This window comes from Homarus americanus, unplaced genomic scaffold (genome assembly GCF_018991925.1).
Source record: "Homarus americanus isolate GMGI-L3 unplaced genomic scaffold, GMGI_Hamer_2.0 scaffold28, whole genome shotgun sequence".
In the NCBI taxonomy this organism is placed as follows: domain Eukaryota; kingdom Metazoa; phylum Arthropoda; class Malacostraca; order Decapoda; family Nephropidae; genus Homarus; species Homarus americanus.
In genome coordinates this window covers 5,557,426-5,577,221 of record NW_024742238.1, presented here as the reverse complement: position 1 = coordinate 5,577,221, position 19,796 = coordinate 5,557,426, and the positions used below count along the sequence as shown (strand labels likewise).

General features: G+C 44.0%; 1 protein-coding gene and 1 non-coding gene across 2 annotated transcripts; both read right to left on the bottom strand.

The window, feature by feature from the left end:
• Positions 1 to 4,664: 4,664 nt before the first annotated feature.
• On the bottom strand, positions 4,665 to 4,746 carry Trnal-uag. The gene has a single exon. It is a non-coding gene; the product is annotated as a tRNA-Leu (tRNA).
• A 1,349-nt stretch (positions 4,747 to 6,095) lies between these two features.
• LOC121876566 (paired mesoderm homeobox protein 2-like) lies at positions 6,096 to 11,696 on the bottom strand. Its single transcript, XM_042381767.1, has 3 exons — positions 10,439 to 11,696; positions 8,156 to 8,290; positions 6,096 to 6,428 (listed from the first exon to the last, which is right to left on the bottom strand). The coding sequence occupies exons 1-3, from the start codon at positions 10,541 to 10,543 to the stop codon at positions 6,096 to 6,098; spliced, it is 573 nt and encodes a 190-aa protein (XP_042237701.1). The 5' UTR covers positions 10,544 to 11,696.
• Positions 11,697 to 19,796: the final 8,100 nt, after the last annotated feature.

The following is a 19,796-nucleotide window of genomic DNA, read 5'->3' as shown; positions in this document are numbered from 1 at the left end:
ATATATATATATATATATATAGGAAAAAAAGCACACTCGATAATTTCTGTGCGACTCCTCACAGTTCTTCACGTATCTTATGGGAATGTCAATGGCATTTTGCCATCTATGTCAAATTCGTGTCGGAGTGACTGACGAAGCTGCTGCCTCTTATTTGAAATGTGTTTCAAGATATAATTGCACATTTTCACTGTAACTCATAAGAGATTAAATACTTAAGTTTCTTATCTTTGTCCTTTGGGAACCGATGAAAATGAATGAGTATCCTTTCTCCTCTTGCAAATAACGCAGGGATGCGATCTACCCGGCACGTTGAACTGCGCGTCTTGGCTACAGTGTTGACAGTGGGAAAAATTAAAACGTATCCATAATCTTCTAAAAAGTATCTAAAAGGTATCCACTTTTTTATTTAATAAAATTACGAATTTCTTAGTATCAATGACAACAAAGTTAAACTGAAATATAATGGTGCCATCAATAATTTTACTGATTATAAAATGGCTATTCTTGGCTGTAGTCCAAGATTTTGAAAACATGCGGACGACAACGTGACGTCACAGAAGTACGACTGTAGCGCCATCCTAATTTTGGACTACAAGAAAGACTATAAGAAGAAAGACAGGAAAGCAAGGCGAAAACCGCGTAAGCCACATAGCTTATAGTTGGCTGCGGGAACAACGGATGGCGGCAGTGTGCAAGGCGCGGGCGTCAGTGGTTCATTAATTATGGTGGGTGTTTTTAGACAGTTTGTGAGCTGATTACTTTCACTTCTATTCACTTTCTAGGGTAAATGCTTAGTTTTCTATATAATACGCAAGTTACGATATACAGTAGGTTAGGTTTGGTTAGCTTAGCACATAATTTCAGCTATTTTAAAAAAAAAATCCCAACATAATACAGTATCCTCTAATAAATCAGTGAAAATTGGTCATTTTTTTTTAAGTTTTCAGTTAGAAACAGCGGACGGTCACGAACCGAACAATTACCGGTAATTTGACCAAGGATAGTGAGCAAAGCCATTAGATGCTAAAAGGCCTGGTACAGCATTACCAAAAGGTGATAACAGACGGCTAATGCCACAAGGAATTGTTCGATTTCGTTAATTTTTCCCACATGTTCTTTGGATGATAGTAAGTAATCAAAACAACATGACAACATTTTATTTTAATTACCTGTATATTGTTTATTTTTATTTTTTTTTATTTTTTAGTTTATCGGTATCTCCAATAATAAATCACTTATAGTGTTAGGGTATGGAAGATGAGGGAAATTGCGGGGTAAAACATGGTGAAAATTTGATCATATGACACTAAAATGATGTCTATGTGCACTGTACTCAAAAAAATAATTATTTACCATAAATATTCCTCCAAAAATCTTCTGTCTTGGCGCGTGTTGTCGTCAGCTCCCTGTTTCCTTACAACAGAGGCACTCGGTCTGAGCGATACTCTCACGTCCACAAAGAAAACATAAAATTACACCACAACGCTTCATGAAAATTGCTATCATTGGTATCAGAAATTAAATTAAGTACTTTTTGTTAAATGTGGTGCGGGTGTCTGCAGGGTGATGCCCCCGGCGACCTACACTACTGTACATTCTGATACTTCCATAATCAATTTTAAGAGTTTGTAACACGTAGAAGAAAAGTTAGCAGAACTGTGTTGTATGTCATTTTGCTCTCACTATAAAAAAACCAATCATGTTTATATTAGTAAATTAGATTATTGTATTGTGTTAAATGATGGTACTACGTGATGTACTGTACTGTATTGCCAATAATATAAGCATAATACATTAAAACACACCATGAAGATAATACAGTATTAATGTATTATACTATATTGTCACTACAGTACATCACAAGCAGAAAACTCTCACTAATATACAAAATAACAATTATAAATACTGTATATCTAAAAAAAACTATTAATTTAGAAAATATGTGTACAGGACCTGGGATAATTTAAACACTAATGTATCGGTGATTTATGTAGGTTAAGCATGGCCCTTCCTGACCCCTACCTGACCCCTATACTACAGCTATACTAAATGAACTCACATCCTTGTCTCAGGTAAACAATATTAAATACTTTCACTTTTCTAATAATGTTTTAATCCCCTGTGTGTTATAGACTAATTATTGTGAGTGTCTATGGTTGTTTCCTTGTTCATAGATATTTAATGTACTTGTAGTATTATATAATATTTTGTCAGCTATTTTATTATATAGTCTGGCATCTTATCTATTATCTTCACTATTCTTCTCTGTCATCCGCTAGTTTATGCATCCGTACTATAGTTTGTTTAGTTCATCCACCATCTTTATTGTTTTTCAGTGGATGAGCTTAAGTAGGCATTTAGTTTTTCTTGTCCAATACTGTACTATATAAATGTTTCAATTTGCAATCTATCTATCTATCTATCCATTCACACTCATTTCATTAAACAGCAACACAATATCGATGAAAAAATAGAAGAAAAAAAAAAGATCAAGAAATCCTGTTGACATTTTTATTTATTCATATATTTCATACATTGTGACACCGTTTAAGTGTTTGTAGGCAAGAGAAAGTCTTAAAATGAAAACAATAACAAAGACATCTAGTATATAACCCCTATCTATTCCTTATTACAAGAAAATAGTTCAGGGTCTACTATTCTCGGGATTTCTAAATGTAAACACAAATGGTCATCTATCTATAACGTCTAGTAAATTTGTCTTTTAATCTAGTACAATTATTATTTATTTTTTTTAGGGGGGGATAAGGAAGTTCTCCATTCTATTTAAGCAACAGTGAGATTCAACTTGTCCGTGGGTGGGTGAATGGGTGGGTGAAGCTGTTGTTGTATTTGTATCTGAATGTATTAAGGGAAGCTGTAGTTGTGTCTGTTTTTATTTATGTATGGCTGTATTTGTGTTGGTGACTGAACTTGTATATCTGTAGTTGTATGCCCATCACCTGTGATTGTACCTGTATATGTAATTAAATATCTGTAGATGTTCTGTATGTTATTATCTATTACCACTGCCGGACAAGTTAATCTACAGATAAGATCAGAACATTTAAAGCTTCAAGAATATACTAGCTAATTCCTAAGTGATTCTAATATTTACAATAAACTCAATATGTTTTGTCAAGGTCCCATCGGTTGATATACAAGAGTAAACTATTATTATTATTATTATTATTATTATTATTATTATTATTATTATTATTATTAGCCTTTGGTTTAGCTGAAAGTTTGAATTAATTTTCGATATGGTGTTTTTGTTTTGGTGACGTCACGTTCTAATACAAGGCAACATTACATAGCTCTCTCGGTTTTTCTTGGTGCTTCATTTTATTTATTTTTCGTTTGGGGTGGGGGGGGGGTGTCTCCTGGTGAGTTACCAGGTAAGTGGTGGTTAATAGGAGTGTTACAAGGAAGACTAGGTACTTGGTGTGTCTTTTGTTTTTTAATGGAGTAACCTGGTGAATTTATGGACAGTAAAATATTTAATCTTGGTGTTCGATGTTTTCTGGGAAGTTTGTATGGTGAAGGAAATTGTTTGGGGATTGATAGCTCTTTAGAGGGAATTGGTGATCTTGTTTGCTTGCTGGTGCTTTTTGTCTTTTGGGGAATTGCTTGGTGAATCATGGATGGGTAAATCGCTAATGGGGAGTTGCTTGGTGAGTCATGTGAATCACTGAACTTGTTGCTTGGTGCCATTCAGAGGTGTTGGGTCAATCAATCATTTTTCCTCAGTGCCTTTGGTGGATAGGGTGTATTTATCAGAGCAATTGGGGGTCAAACTGATTTATGTGGAGGTGTTTGTTCAGTTGAGGTTAAACTAGTTCACGTGGATGTGTTAGTGCAGCAGATCATATTGGCACAGGTCAATATCTCACGGCACCAGAGGTCAAATTGTGCCCTCCCTTATACACTGAGGCACCAGAACTTGAAGGTGGAATGCAGGCAAGACGCGATCCTACTTGTTAACCGAGCTCATGGTGGAGGAGAGGTCAGTCGGGGTTAGGTCATCGTCACTTTCAGGGGTCACCGTGAGCTCCTCGTCGTTGTCGTCCCTATCGTCACGTCGTTGGGGCTCCGGAACGTCCCTCGGGGTGGGTCGTTTCTCAGGCGACGACGGACGACTCCCACCCTGGATCGGGAACGCAGACTTGTACTGGTAAATACGGTGAAGAAAAAACAACCATGGAAACTATTTGTCAAAGTAATTGTTGGATGTTAATTTATTTATTATGTTTTATTTTTTGTTTTTTTCATAATTCATGTAGCGAAATATTACATTAAATGATGATGTTTGTAGGGTAGAGTCAGAACACACGCGCGCACACACACACTTGCAGTGATAACAATAATAATAATGAATGCCTCTCTAGTTCGAGGCTGACCGGTCCAAGGTTCACCATAGCAAGAATTAGTTTAACTCCTTGGGTATGAGGGTGTCTCTGTGTCGTTAGCCAATTAAGAATATTAATAGTGGCATCCAGTAACGAAGGGGTTAAGGTGTAGAAGCTGTCGTCAACATTAACCACACCTTAAGACCATCCACCAATTGATTATTATCCTGGCATATAATTACTACTAAGTATACAGAGGCAAAAGACGTATAGAAATATGCCCATATTTCACCCTACCCGGCATAAAACTACACTTGGCAGCGGTGGGATTCGAACCCACGCCTCCTGAGAGACTGGAGCCTAAATCCAGCGCCTTAGACCACTCGGCCACGCTACCTATACAGTATTAACAACACTCACTCACACAAAACACACACACTCACACACACACTCACACATACCTGGGCATGGTGAAGGTGCATGGGGAGGGCGAGGCGAGGCAGGAAGGGGTGGTCGTGTAGAGGAGCGTGAGTGAGGCAGGGACACAAGCCCGGGCCCAAACACCCGACGTGGTGTTCCTCTCCACGCCATCTGAGGGAAGCTGCCGCCGCCGCCCCCAGACTGTGAGGGAAGAATTGGTAACTGGTTAGTGGTGGGTGTAGGTGGTTAGGAGTTAAGTGTTCTGAACAGTTAGTTAATGGTTTAAACAGTTAAACAGTGACATACAGACAAATAGTTACAAGAAGAGTTTGACTTATCTATACACAGTTATATAGACAGTTAGTTATGTAGAAAGTTATATAAACAGTTAGTTATATTAACAATTAGTTATATTGACAGTTATGTAGAAAGTTATATAAATTGATAGTTATAAAGACCGTCATATACATTGATATTTATATAGGTAGACAGTAATGTAGGCAGACAGTGGGCTACAGGTGTAAATATGTATATAAAATGACAGTCAGGTATAGGAATAGACAGACTCATATATTAACAGGGAGCATATGAGACAGATTGGTATGATAATAGACAGTGGTTATAGTAATAGACGGTTATCAAAGTTGACAGGGAGTACAAGGTATTAATTGGTATTGACAGATATTGACAGGAATCTACAGTACAGAGATATACATAGATAGTTAAATATATATAGACAGGAACCTAGAGACAGAGACAGTTAAATGAATAGACGGTAATCTGGGAACATAGTTATTTTCATAGACAGGGAGTGTGTGATAATTATTAGACAGAAGGCTATAGGGGCTATATGTAGACGGGAGATTAATTGTTCTAGTAATTATTTTGGACAGAATGTGATATTTAGAGAGACGGGAATTATGGAGACAGGAAATGTTGTGTTAGGATACTGTCAGTTAGAAGAGGTAGACAGATAGACAGATAGTGGTGGAATATACACACAGACAGATAAACAGTTATGTAATAGACGGAAAATTAAATAAATAGATACTGACGGAAAATAAATATGGATAAATAATGATGACATAGACAGCTAGATAGAAAAATAGACAGAAAATGACGAAAAGGACAGATAGAAAGAAAGATAGACAGCAAAGAGACAGATTCCACAAGAAAGAAAGCTTATGAAAGAAACAGCTATCTAAAGAAAGCTAAAAGAACGGGAATATTGACAACAGAATGCTACATGGACAGCTAATAGTGACATATCATACATAGACAGCCATAGACAGGAGACAGACAGACAGAGAGAGACAGTTGAGTATCTCACCTTGTTGCAGCGGCCAAGCGATCGGCAGTCGTCAGATCAGTAGGGGGGGTAGTGGCGGGGGAGGCGGAGCGAGGGGCGGAGTTTACCGTTCTGTCTCCGCCCACTGGGGCTTCGGAGGCGGAGCTAGGCGGCAGAGCGAGGGGTGGGGAAGGGAGAGGCGCCCCTTGACCCCTCCCCGCCGTGGGACTGGCGGGACCTGGTGGCGGCGGCGGGGAACGGGTAAGCCACGCCGGCGGGGAGAGGCCGAGGTAACGAAGCCGCCAAGCATCCTGGACAAACTGCATTCTTGTCTGTTTACGCCATTTTGCGCGCCTGTTTTGGAACCACACCTAGAGGGAGATGATAAAAGGGGGGCGGGGGGTTAATGGCGCTAATGGGGTTGATACAGTGACATAATGGGGTTAGAGAATGGAGCCGCAGATGTTAGCAGCCTCATGAGGTGTTTAAACCATAATAGTTAAAGGGTTAAATGATCATCGTTTTCTAAGGGTTAAACCATCATCTTCAAAGGGTTAAATGGTGTTTCGGATGTTGATAATGGTATAATGGAGTTTTAAATCAAGGTATAAATCCTATTAATGGGGGGTTTTAATGGGTTAATGGAATCACATGTGTTATTGGCACCATAAAGAAGTCATTAAACATCTGTACAGGTGTCGATAATGGTGTAAGAAGCTTTTAAATAATGTTGACAGGTGTTAATAGTGATGTAATGGGATTTCTAATAGGGATGCAGATGTTGTTAATAGGGTCAAGGTATTTTTAAATAATAGTAGAGATTTTATTAATGGTTTAAGAGGGTAAATTAATGGTTCGTTGATGTTGTAGGCAGTCTTAAGGGACCTCTTATAATGGTTCAGTTGTTAATAGAAATTTATAAGGGATCCAAATGATAAAATAACAATAAATAAAATAAATAAAATATTCCCGATGTATTAATTTATTTACTGTAATCATCAATTTATTTTCATTTATCTATATTTTTATTTTATTTATTAACCGAATTTATTGATTTATTTTCCGTTCTTAGTAAATTTAGTATATTATTCTTATTATTTATTTACCTTTTATTATTTACATATTAATTTATTTATTTATATTAATTAATTCACTTTAGTAATGTTTATTTTTTATATTAGTTTATTTATTTCGTCTATTGTTATTATTTCGTCTATTGTTTTATTCTAATTAAATATATTCATCAATCTTCCTTTACTTATTAACACGTATAGTTTAGTCGTCTATATTTATGTCAATCTTCCCCCACTTCTCCTCCTCACCTCCTCCTCCCCCTCCTGCACCCCCACCTACACCTCACCTACACCTCATTCCTCACCTCCTCACCTCGCCTCCTCCTCCTCCCCCTCCTGCCCCCCACCTACACCTCATTCCTCACCCCCTCACCTCGCCCCCTCCTCACCTCTACCAGCGTGAAAAGAGCGAGGCAGACTGAGAGACTCCGCTAAATTAGATTGAATAGAGAGAGAGAGAGAGAGAGAGAGAGAAAGCAAGACAAGTTTTACCAGATTATTAAAATTTCCTTGAGCTTTCCTAAAATACGAGATTATTGGAGGTGGGGAATGGGGTGAGAGGGAGGAGGGTGAGAGGGGAAGGGGAGGAGGGGGAACATGGTGTGGCTTTGGAATGGAGTGAGAAGGAGGGAGAGGAAGGGATTGGGGAAGGAGGGAGGGAGGGGAGAGAAGAGAGATGGAGAAACCCGATAAATATAAGGAATTGGCCAACACCGATTAACTGCTCTACGATACTATAAACGAGGAATTAGGACATAATGATGATAAATGTATGTGAAGTAAAGTGATGATTATATAGAGATAACTACTAAAGCTCGTTCGCCTCCCACTGAACCACGAACCTAGGGATTCAGTCTCATGGATCCGAAGCTTTTATGGACAGAATAATGTATCAGTCTATTGCTTCAGGTTTGGTTTGGTTTGGTTAGGTTAGGTTAGCGTTAGGTTAGGTTAGATTAGGTTAACATTAAGATATTTAACTAGGGAGGCTGTTCTTCAGGTGATCTAATTAGTATAAAACTCACCTGTACTCGAGCCTCAGATAGGTTGATCCTGCAGGCGACCTCCTCCCTCAGGAACACGTCTGGGTAGTGTGTCCTCTGAAACAGCGCCTCCAACTCACTCAGCTGCTGGGCCGTGAAGGTCGTCCTGTTCCGACGCTGACCAAGAGACAAACAGATACTTGAGAGATGGAATAATCGTGGTATTGTGGTTATTGGTTTCATTTTAGACACTTAAGTACCCTGGTTCGATGTTTTTAGAGGAAGTTAGTATACAGAGTCATTGCTGTGGTGTTGTGGTAATTGGTCTCGTTCTAGACAACTTCAGTACCTTGGTTCGATGTTTTTAGAGAGTTAGTTACAATTAAAAGAATTATTATAGCTTCGAGTACACATGGGGGTCGCTGTGGTAAAGTGGGTAAGCTCTTCGTTAACAAAACCCCAGTGTCTTGGTTCGATATTTTAGTCAAGTATTAGCTATTAGTTATACATAGCCACCGTGGTGTTGTGGAGAGCTCCTCAAATTAAAACTTATAGTCCACGGGTTCGACATTGAGCATGACCGGCCGATGAGTTGAACATATTATCAGAAAGACAGTTCAAAAGTTCAGATTAGTCTAGATTCTGGGGGGTGGGGTGGGGTGGGGGGTGGAGGGAGAAGAAGGGGTGGGGGGAGTCTGTGTATAGGAGACGTTAATAGTGTGTTGTCTGTGTATATGAGACGTTAATAGTGTGTTGTCTGTGTATAGGAGACGTTAATAGTGTGTTGTCTGTGTATAGGAGACGTTAATAGTGTGTTGCCTGTGTATAGGAGACGTTAATAGTGTGTTGTCTGTGTATAGGAGACGTTAATAGTGTGTTGTCTGTGTATAGGAGACGTTAATAGTGTGTTGTCTGTGTATAGGAGACGTTAATAGTGTGTTGTCTGTGTATAGGAGACGTTAATAGTGTGTTGTATGTGTATAGGAGACGTTAATAGTGTGTTGTCTGTTTATAGGAGACGTTAATAGTGTGTTGTATGTGTATAGGAGACGTTAATAGTGTGTTGTCTGTTTATAGACGTTAATAGTGTGTTGTCTGTGTATAGGAGACGTTAATAGTGTGTTGCCTGTGTATAGGAGACGTTAATTGTGTATAGGAGACGTTAATAGTGTGTTGTCTGTGTATAGGAGACGTTAATAGTGTGTTGCCTGTGTATAGGAGACGTTAATTGTGTATAGGAGACGTTAATAGTGTGTTGTCTGTGTATAGGAGACGTTAATAGTGTGTCTGTGTAATAGAAGACGTTAATAGTGTGTTGCCTGTGTATAGGAGACGTTAATAGTGTGTTGTCTGTGTATAGGAGACGTTAATAGTGTGTTGCCTGTGTATAGGAGACGTTAATAGTGTGTTGCCTGTGTATAGGAGACGTTAATAGTGTGTGTGTGGACCTTTCAATCGTATATAGACACACTGTATGGGTCTTCTGAACACACACAGGTTCGTAAAACGGAATTGAGACATTTGATACCCCCGAATTGATCGCTTACAACCCTAAAATATAGTGGTTTAACTCCTTGAGTACAATGGTTTAACCCACTGAGTACGATGGTTTTACCCACTGAGTACGATGGTTTAACCCCTTGAGTACGATGGTTTTACCCACTGAGTGCGATGGTTTAACCCCTGATTACGATTTCTAAACCCCTTGAGTACGATTTCTAAACCCCTTGAGTACGATTTCTTAGCTCCTTGAGTACGATGGTTTAACGCCTTGTATATGTTAATTTAATCTCCTGAGTACGAATACTTAACCCCTGAGTACAATATAATTATACTTAATAGGTTAAGACATTGTAATCGAGGATTGTCAGTGTACTCAAGGGATTAAGTCATCGTACTCAGCGGATTGGTACTGGACGAATAGGCACAATAATACAATATTAGTGAAGGAGAGAGACAGACAGACAGACAGACATGTAGATAGAGAGAGAGAGAGAGAGAGAGAGAGAGACATGATCATTTGAGTGTCCACCTTAATTAATTTTTCACCTGTACACATAACACTTTCATTACCCTTACCTGTAAATAATTACATTAATGAATCTTATCTCTATGGTAATTAACGTCGAGCAAACCTTACCTGTGTGTGTAATTACCACCTGTATAATAAAACTAATTAGTCTTACCTGTATCACCAACCTTCATTAATTTTTACTTGTGTTTTATTATGTTTCTCTAATATTAAATACCACCATGAGACTTACCTATAAACACCTGTAGATTTTTCTCACCTGTATAATTATGACGTTAATTAGCTTAGCTCACCTGTCGTCGTCGTCCGAACATATACTCGTCCATGAGGATCTCGGTAGGGAGGGGAGGGAGGCCCGCCCCCAACCCCCCTGCTCCGCCGAGGTACCCGCCCGCCATGCTACTGCTCACGCCGAATATGGTGGTGGTAGGGGTGGTAGTTGTGGTAGTAGTTGTGGGCTGAGGACTGTTGCTGGTGGTAGTAGTTGTGGTCGTCGTGGGTTGAGGACTACTGGTGGTGGGAGTAGTGGTGGTAGTAGATTCGGTTGGGGTAGTAATAGTGGTAGCAGTGGTGGTGGAAGTAGTGGTAGTAGTGGTTGTGATGGGATGGGCGTCGGTAACGTTGAAGATTGTGGTAGAGGTGGTGATATGGTTGCAGGTAGTGGTAGGGTTAGTAGCGCTGGTAATTGTGGTAGTAATGACCGTATAAGATGGATGGTATCAACGACGCAGTAATAGTAGTAGTAGTATCGGTAGTAGTAGTAGTAGCACCAGTAGTAGTAGTAGTTATCACCGTATGGTCTTAATCGCTGATAGTGTGAGAGTACAGCTTCTCTTATCACTTTATCACTGGTATTTCTGGCGATAGTTAGTCGACAAACGTGACTAAATTATATATATGCAACAATAAGTCAACCACCGGCAGTGGATACTCGTAGATATGTTTTTTTTTTTACTGGTACTGAAGACGTCTGGGTACTGGTGGTAGAAGCGGTACTTGTCCTGGCCGTAGAAGCGGTACTTGTCCTAGTTAATATCTATACCCGAAGAAGGCCGTTTACACTTTCTTCCCGTTGTTGTCACACTGTTGTTTTCCTTCCCGTTGTTGTCACACTGTTGTTTTTCTTCCCGTTGTTGTCACTCTGGTTGGTGTGATACTTGACGTCTATTGTTCTCACAGTCAGTACTCAGGTGACCCCCATAAAAGCCTCCAGCACTTGAGACAACACTTACTTGCTTCCTCTTCGTCTCTCCGTCGCTATCGAGTTCTTAAGCGAGTCAACACAATAATTTCAGCGCTCAGAAGGTCCAGTTTACGGTGACACACAGTGCTGACGTTCTTGAAGCTCTCACTCTTGCTCTGTGGTCCTGGAGTGTGGTCATAATTGTAGTGTTTCTGACAGCGATTCTCCAGGTTCTTTGGGAGCTGGTAGTGTTTACTTTCTATACACAGTCGTAGTATCTCGGACGCACTATCTTCAGTAAGTCACTTTAGTCTCTTGGTGTCGTGGTACAGTAGCCGTATTCAACACTCCATTGCCTCTTACCCAACTTGCCACCAACTTGCAAACTGCCAGGACGAGTGTAATTAGGAAATAATAATGACGGCAGTTATGACCAAGGGATTTATAGAACGGCGGGAAGCAATGCGCGCGCTTTTCGAGGCTCCTCCCACATATGAGTAGCCAATCAGCGTCCAGGACATGGCACCTCACCACCGCTGTTGCCTCTATGCAGTCTTATTTTCCCTAATATTTTCTCTCAGCCAAAAGAAGGAATTTGTTGACTTGGACTTCACGCCAAGTATAGTTCAGAAACAAATAGAGAATTGAATGTTGAAAATTAGGCAAAAATAGAGAGTATTTAGGCCCGTATCCACCTCATTAACAGGGAAGGGCGGAGGTCGCTTTCCCGCCAGGCCTCCCAGTCGTCAATGGCAATGCGGAGGTGGAGGGAGCAACTCTCTTTCTCCTCTTTTTATCAGTACATTAAGACATTAATTAACATCTAATCTCTTTGATTAGTATATTACAACCCTTTCATGTTTAGGAAAAATGATATACTTATTTTTTATTTTTGAAATATTCTCCTTGATTAATTTTGATAAGTTGGACGGGCGGGCGGAAATCTGAGCGGGATGAATGACTTGCTTATACAATTATCTTATTTCATCCTTGACATAATACATAAAAAATTATTCTTCATAATAACAAATCCAATATTCATTAACTTCATTTTACTTGATTTTTGTAGAGAAACATTTAAGAATTATTTTTTCAATGTAACCTTAAGGTATTATATCATATATTTACGTGTTATGTAAACGGAGACAATTATTATTAAGATAAATATACTATCGATCTTGTTCATTGTTATCTATTAAGACTATAGTTATTTTATCATTTATTTTCGGTAAATGAAAACTTTAAGACCTGCTTCTAGAAATTATTATTATTATTGTATATTATATTATCTACCTATTCAATTATTCTCTATACGTATTAAAATTTAGCCTTATATAATTACCCCTCATACACTATCTAATTATCTCCCATCATAACACGTAATTAACTACAGTAATTAACCTGATACCAAGAAAAGCATTATAATTACTAAGTCTGCTTTACGCCTACCTCTCTCTCTGTTTTTACCCGTGACGGGAGACAATTGGACTCAGGTATATTTAATCCACCTGTGTGTGTGTGTGTGTGTAAGTGTGTGTTCCTTTTAAGTCTTGTGGGGTCTTTTTTCTGAGTAAGTTTTTGGCCTCCAGGCCAAAGAAACTAGCTCTTTAGTGCAAAAAAGTAAGCAAGTGTAAAAAGTGCGAGGTGTGGGGGATGGTTGGAGGAGGAGGAGGAGGGTAAACGTGCTGCTCTGACTGACTGTTAGACCAATCCTCCTTAATATGGCCCCCTAACTACTACGACTCCGTTCCCCTCACCCTCCGCCTACTAGAAGGTAATTCCATAATTTAAGACGAAGAAGGGCATCCGTCAGCGCTGGGAGAGGCATTGCAATTCGCTACTAACAACCATAGTCTATAAACCACCACGACGAGGTCCCCGATAAAACATAAAACACGATGAAAATAAAACAAAATAAAACACATTTCAGAGTAAAATAAATAAATACCCACCATTTGTGATTTTTCTTCAGCGGTCATCATAGAGGTGTTGACAGCTCATCCATCCAGCGCCTGAACGAGCATTCACCATCGCCTGGCGTGCACCTCTATCCCGCGCCGCAGTGATAGCCGAGAATGGGTATTATGTTACACGAGCGTTCGACAGCCTTCAGTTCGCACTGGCGTCTGTTTGTGATACGAGATGAACTTCAAGAGTGTAAATTGTGAAGTGAGGGAAGAAAAATCTATTGAAACTTTCATCTTCACTACCACAATACCCCCTTCATAACACCCTCCTAGAAACACCCCTCCCACAACACCCCTCCCACAACACCCCTCCTACAGGTACTGACGAAGGGAGAATCTTACAAGCTGTCAGGTAAGTAGTGCCCCACCTGATCTAGTCCATCACACACCGCCAGCGTCACTAGGGTGTCAGGTTAAGCCATCACACCCTGGCCTTGACACCACCAACCACTATCACCACCACCTCCACACACACAGCAGCAGGAGGAGGACATAGCAGCAGGAGGGACATAGCAGCAGCAGGAGGACACAGCAGGAGGACACAGCAGGAGGGACATAGCAGCAGGAGGACACAGCAGCAGGAGGACATACAGCACACACAGCAGCAGGAGGACACAGCAGGAGGGACACAGCAGCAGGAGGAGGACATAGCAGCAGCAGGACACAGCAGCAGGGGGACACAGCAGGAGGGGACACAGCAGCAGGAGGAGGACACAACAGCAGCAGGACACAACAGCAGGAGGAGAACACAGCAGCAGGACACAGCAGCAGGAGGAGAACACAGCAGCAGGAGGACATACAGCACACACAGCAGCAGGAGGACACACAGCAGGAGGAACACAGCAGCAGGAGGACACAGCAGGAGGGACACAGCAGCAGTGAGGAGGACACATACAGTACACACAGCAGCAGGAGGACACAGCAGCAGGGAGAACACAGCAGCAGGAGGACACAGCAGGAGGGACACAGCAGCAGGAGAACACAGCAGCAGGAGGACACACAGCAGGAGGGGACATTGGCAGCAGGAGGGACACACAGCAGCAGGAGGGACACAGCAGCAGGAGGGACACAGCAGGAGGAGGAGATATGAGACATACAGTACACACAGCAGCAGGAGGACACAGCAGCAGGAGAACACACAGCAGCAGGAGGACACAGCAGGAGGAGGACACAGCAGGAGGGACACAGCAGGAGGAGGACACAGCAGGAGGGACACTGCAGCAGGAGGGACACAGCAGCAGGAGGGGACACAGCAGCAGGAGGGGACACAGCAGCAGGAGGAGACAGCAGCAGGAGAGACAGCAGCAGGAGGGAGACAGCAGCAGGAGGACACAGCAGCAGGAGGACACAGCAGCAGGAGGATACAGCAGCAGGAGGACACAGCAGCAGGAGGATACAGTGAGCAGGACACAGCAGCAGTGGGAGGAGACACAGCAGCAGGAGGACAGCAGGAGGACACAGCAGCAGGAGGATACAGCAGCAGGGAGGACAGCTGTTGCTGGTGAGGACACAGCAGCAGGAGGATACAGCAGGACACAGCAGCAGGAGGAGACAGCAGCAGGAGGACACAGCAGCAGGAGGACACAGCAGCAGGAGGATACAGCAGCAGTGGACACAGCAGCAGTGAGGAGACACAGCAGCAGGAGGGAGCATGTTAAGCAGTGGAGAACACACAGCAGGAGGGAGGACACAGCAGCAGGAGGACACAGCAGCAGGACACAGCAGCAGGAGGACACAGCAGCAGGAGGACACAGCAGCAGGGATGATACAGCAGCAGGACACAGCAGCAGGAGGAGACACACAGCAGCAGGAGGGACACAGCAGCAGGAGAACACAGCAGGAGGAGGACACAGCAGCAGGACACAGCAGCAGGAGGGGACACAGCAGCAGGAGTGACACAGCAGCAGGAGGATAAGAAAGCAGCAGAACACAGCAGCAGGAGGACACAGCAGCAGGAGGGGACAATAAGCAAGCAGGAGAACACAGCAGGAGGAGGACACAGCAGCATATCATTGTTGTTATATATCACTGCTGTTATGAGGGGACACAGCAAGAGGAGGACACAGCAGATGAGTGGACACAGCAGAGGGACAATGTTGGCAGGAGGAGACACACAGCAGCAGGAGGGACAATTGCTGGCAGGAGGACACAGCAGGAGGAGGACACAGCAGGAGGGGACAGCAGCAGGAGGGACACAGCAGCAGGAGGACACAGCAGGAGGGGACACAGCAGCAGAGGACACAGCAGCAGGAGGGGACACAGCAGCAGGAGGGGGGACACAGAGCAGGAGGGGACACAGCAGCAGGAGGACACAGCAGGAGGAGGACACAGCAGGAGGGACACAGCAGCAGGAGGGGACACAGCAGCAGGAGGACACAGCAGGAGGGGGACACAGCAGCAGGAGGGGACACAGCAGCAGGAGGACACAGCAGGAGGGGACACAGCAGCAGGAGGACACACAGCAGCAGGAGGGGACACAGCAGCAGGAGGGGACACAGCAGCAGGAGGGGACACAGCAGCAGCAGGAGGACACAGCAGCAGGAGGGGACACAGCAGCAGGAGGACACAGCAGGAGGGACACAGCAGCAGGGAGGACACAGCAGCAGGAGGGGACACAGCAGCAGGAGGACACAGCAGCAGGAGGGGACACAGCAGCAGGAGGACACAGCAGGAGGGGAGGATACAGCAGGGAGGGACACAGCAGCAGAACACAGCAGGAGGAGGACACAGCAGCAGGACATACAGCAGGAGGACACAGCAGCAGGAGGACACAGCAGCAGGAGGGGACACAGCAGCAGGAGGACACAGCAGGAGGGACACAGCAGCAGGAGGACACAGCAGGAGGAGGACACACAGCAGCAGGAGGACACAGCAGCAGGAGGACACACAGCAGCAGGACACAGCAGCAGGAGGACACAGCAGCAGGAGGGACACAGCAGCAGAACACAGCAGGAGGAGGACACAGCAGCAGGAGGACACAGCAGCAGGAGGACACAGCAAGCAGGAGGGACACAGCAGCAGGAGGACACACAGCAGGAGGACATGGCAGCAGGAGGACACAGCAGGAGGGACAAGGCAGGAGAAATCACAGCAGGAGGAGTGACACAGCAGCAGGAGGACACACAGCAGGAGGAGGACACAGCAGCAGGAGGACACAGCAGCAGCAGGAGGACACAGCAGGAGGAGGACACAGCAGCAGGAGTGACACAGCAGCAGGAGGATACAGCAGCAGGAGGACACAGCAGCAGGAGGGACACAGCAGGAGAACACAGCAGGAGGAGGACAGCAGCAGGAGGACACAGCAGCAGGAGGACACAGCAGGAGGAGTGCATCATTGTTACAGTGAGGGGACACAAGGTTATGAGAACACAAGTTATGAGTGATGGACACAGCAGGAGGAGGACACAGCAGCAGGAGGATACAGCAGCAGGACACAGCAGCAGGAGGGGACACAGCAGCAGGAGGGGACACAGCAGCAAGAGGACACAGCAGGAGGGACACAGCAGCAGGAGGACACAGCAGCAGGAGGGGATACAGTACAGGGAGGACACAGCAGCAGGAGGGGACACAGCAGCAGAGAACACAGCAGCAGGAGGACACAGCAGCAGGAGGACACAGCAGGAGGAGGACACAGCAGGAGGGACACAGCAGCAGGAGGACACAGCAGCAGGAGGATACAGCAGCAGGACACAGCAGCAGGAGGGGACACAGCAGTGTGGAGGACACAGCAGCAGGAGGACACACAGCAGCAGGAGGATACAGCAGCAGGACACAGCAGGACACAGCAGCAGGAGAACACAGCAGAGGGAGGACACAGCAGCAGGAGGATACAGCAGCAGGACACAGCAGCAGGACACAGCAGCAGGAGAACACAGCAGGAGGGAGACACAGCAGCAGGAGAACACAGCAGGAGGAGGACACAGCAGCAGGAGGATGCTGGCAGCAGGACACAGCAGCAGGAGGGAGGACACAGCAGCAGGACACAGCAGCAGGAGGACACTGTTAGCAGGAGAAATCACTGGCAGGGAGTGACACAGCAGCAGGAGAACATAGCAGGAGGAGGACACAGCAGCAGGAGGATACAGCAGCAAGACACAGCAGCAGGAGGAGTGACACAGCAGCAGTGAGGGGACACAGCAGCAGGAGGACACAGCAGGAGGACACAGCAGCAGGAGGTAGAGCGTCAGTTGGTGTAGACGAGCGAGGAGGTGTGAGGGAGGCAGCAGCCCGGCACAACAATAGTGGTGATGGGTCGCCTGATCCCCACCTTTGACCGGGCAAGTGTGAACACGAGGCTAATATTCTCTAAGTGAACATCTTGTTTCAACGACCGCCCACTCTTGTCCCGGGGAAAAAAGGTGGAGGAGGGCCGCTTGTTTATTTATGATCATCAACTGCACTGTTTTATCCATTAGGCTAATATCACAAGACCTTAGATCTCCCGGGGTAGGGGGGTGGTGGTGACTGGACGAGGGAGGGGGTGCCTGGACGTCGCGGGGATGGGGGGTAGAGTCTTGACAGCCCTGACCTTAGAGGCGGATGTCAGGAACCTTTGTACACGACTCTGGCCTCTGAAGCGCCACCCGGGACGGCCCTCAGCGTCAACATCCGGTTAAAAGAACGAGTTAGTCAGCATCAAGCGGAGGCAGAAAGCAACAAGAGAAGCGGAAAGGGAGTTTGTCGCCGTAAAAATCAAGTGAGACAGCGAGAGGCCGGAGACGGTCGGGGGGAGATATAGATGCTCACAGAAGCGTGTAAATGGTAATCCATAAGTAAGTCGTATATATACACAAGCCCTTAAACGATAACAGGTCCTGAGATAACTATATACCCGCTACTCCCTCCCCCTCCTCCCCACCCCGTACACTACGACCTAACTATACTACAAGGGGATGGATGGTCTCTTAACCTATACACACATACACACACACATACACAATCTACCACCATTACCATTTTTTTTATTTTAACACATACGACAAACTTTCTTCTCCTCTAACAATCTTCTTCATTTTTTTTAACTCTTTTGAAAATCACAAATTCTTCTCAAACTTTTTTTTTTCCTTTTTTTTTCTTCACATCCTCTGTATTTTTCACAGGTATTCTCTCGTCTCAAAATCAAATTACAAAAAAAAAAATACATCTACTGTATAAACGACCCACCAACAGAAAATCTATCACGGTGAGAATATTTTAACCAATAACTACACACACGACAAACATCATCTTACTCCCTACAGAAAAAAAAATACAGCACTGAAATAGGTAATACAAGATGCTTTTACAGTACGGCGCAATATCGACGCCTCTAACACCGCCCTACACCGCATCTTGCTGTATCCGATGGTGCGGTAAAGTACAGTATATTAGGCGGTAAAGTACAGTCTATTGGTGCGGTAAAGTACAATCTATTATTGAGGTAATGTACAGTGTATTGGAGCGGTAAAGTACAGTCTATTAGGCGGTAAAGTACAGTCTATTGGTGCGGTAAAGTACAGTCTATTAGGCGGTAAAGTACAGTATATTAGTGCGGTAAAGTACAGTATATTGGTGCGGTAAAGTACAGACTATTGGTGCGGTAAAGTACAGACTATTGGTGCGGTGCAGCACAGCATATTGGTGCGGTAAAGCAAGTATATTGGTGCGGTAAAGCACAGACTATTGGTGCGGTAAAAGGCGCCCTATTGCGTAAAGCACAGCATATTGGTGCGGTAAAGCACAGTCTATTGGTGCGGTAAAGTGGTTGTGCATGCGTAAAAGTATAGACTATTATGGGTAAAGTACAGTCTATTGGTGCGGTAAAGCACATATTGGTGCGGTAAAGCACATGACTATTGGTGCGGCAGCATACAGACTGTTGGTGCGGTAAAGTACAGTATTATTATGCGGTAAAAGCACAGTATATTGGTGCGGCAAAGTACAGACTATTGGTGCGGTAAAAGGCCGCAGACTATTGGTGCGGTAAAAAGCACAGATATTGGTGCGGTAAAGTACAGTATATTGGTGCGGATAAAGCGCCAGTATATTGATACGGAAAAGTACAGCCCTTATTGGTGCGGTGGCCAGCCATTGGTGCGGTAAAGTACAGTATATTGGTGCGGTAAAGTACAGACTATTGGTGCGGTAAAGTACAGTATATTGGTGCGGTAAAGTACAGACTATTGGTGCGGTAAAGTACAGTCTATTGGTGCGGTAAAGTACAGACTATTGGTGCGGTAAAGTACAGACTATTAGTGCGGTAAAGTACAGTTATATATACAATACAGATGTAGTCTTCTGTCGGAACCATTTGTGTTGTTGACATTTTTAGCGTGTTACTTACGGGTTGTGGTACTGGTATAGGTAGGAGTGAGGGGTGAGGTAGAGAGAGAGAGAGAGAGAGAGAGAGAGAGAGAGAGAGAGATAGAATAATCAAAAGGGTGAGAAAGAGAGTTAATGAGAAAGAAAAACAGTGTGAGAGAGAACGAGAGAGAAGCTTAAATTAAAGAGGATTAAAGATAC

What these genes read in the sequence shown, in the direction of transcription:
- LOC121876566 (XM_042381767.1), bottom strand. Translation starts at nt 10,543, where the DNA reads ATGGCGGGCGGGTACCTCGGCGGAGCAGGGGGGTTGGGGGCGGGCCTC. An exon ending in TGTTCGGACGACGACGACAG is followed by an intron (nt 8,291 to 10,438) that starts GTGAGCTAAGCT and finishes TCTCTTGGTCAG; the next exon opens with CGTCGGAACAGGACGACCTT. An exon ending in TATCTGAGGCTCGAGTACAG is followed by an intron (nt 6,429 to 8,155) that starts GTGAGTTTTATA and finishes ATCTCCCTCTAG; the next exon opens with GTGTGGTTCCAAAACAGGCG.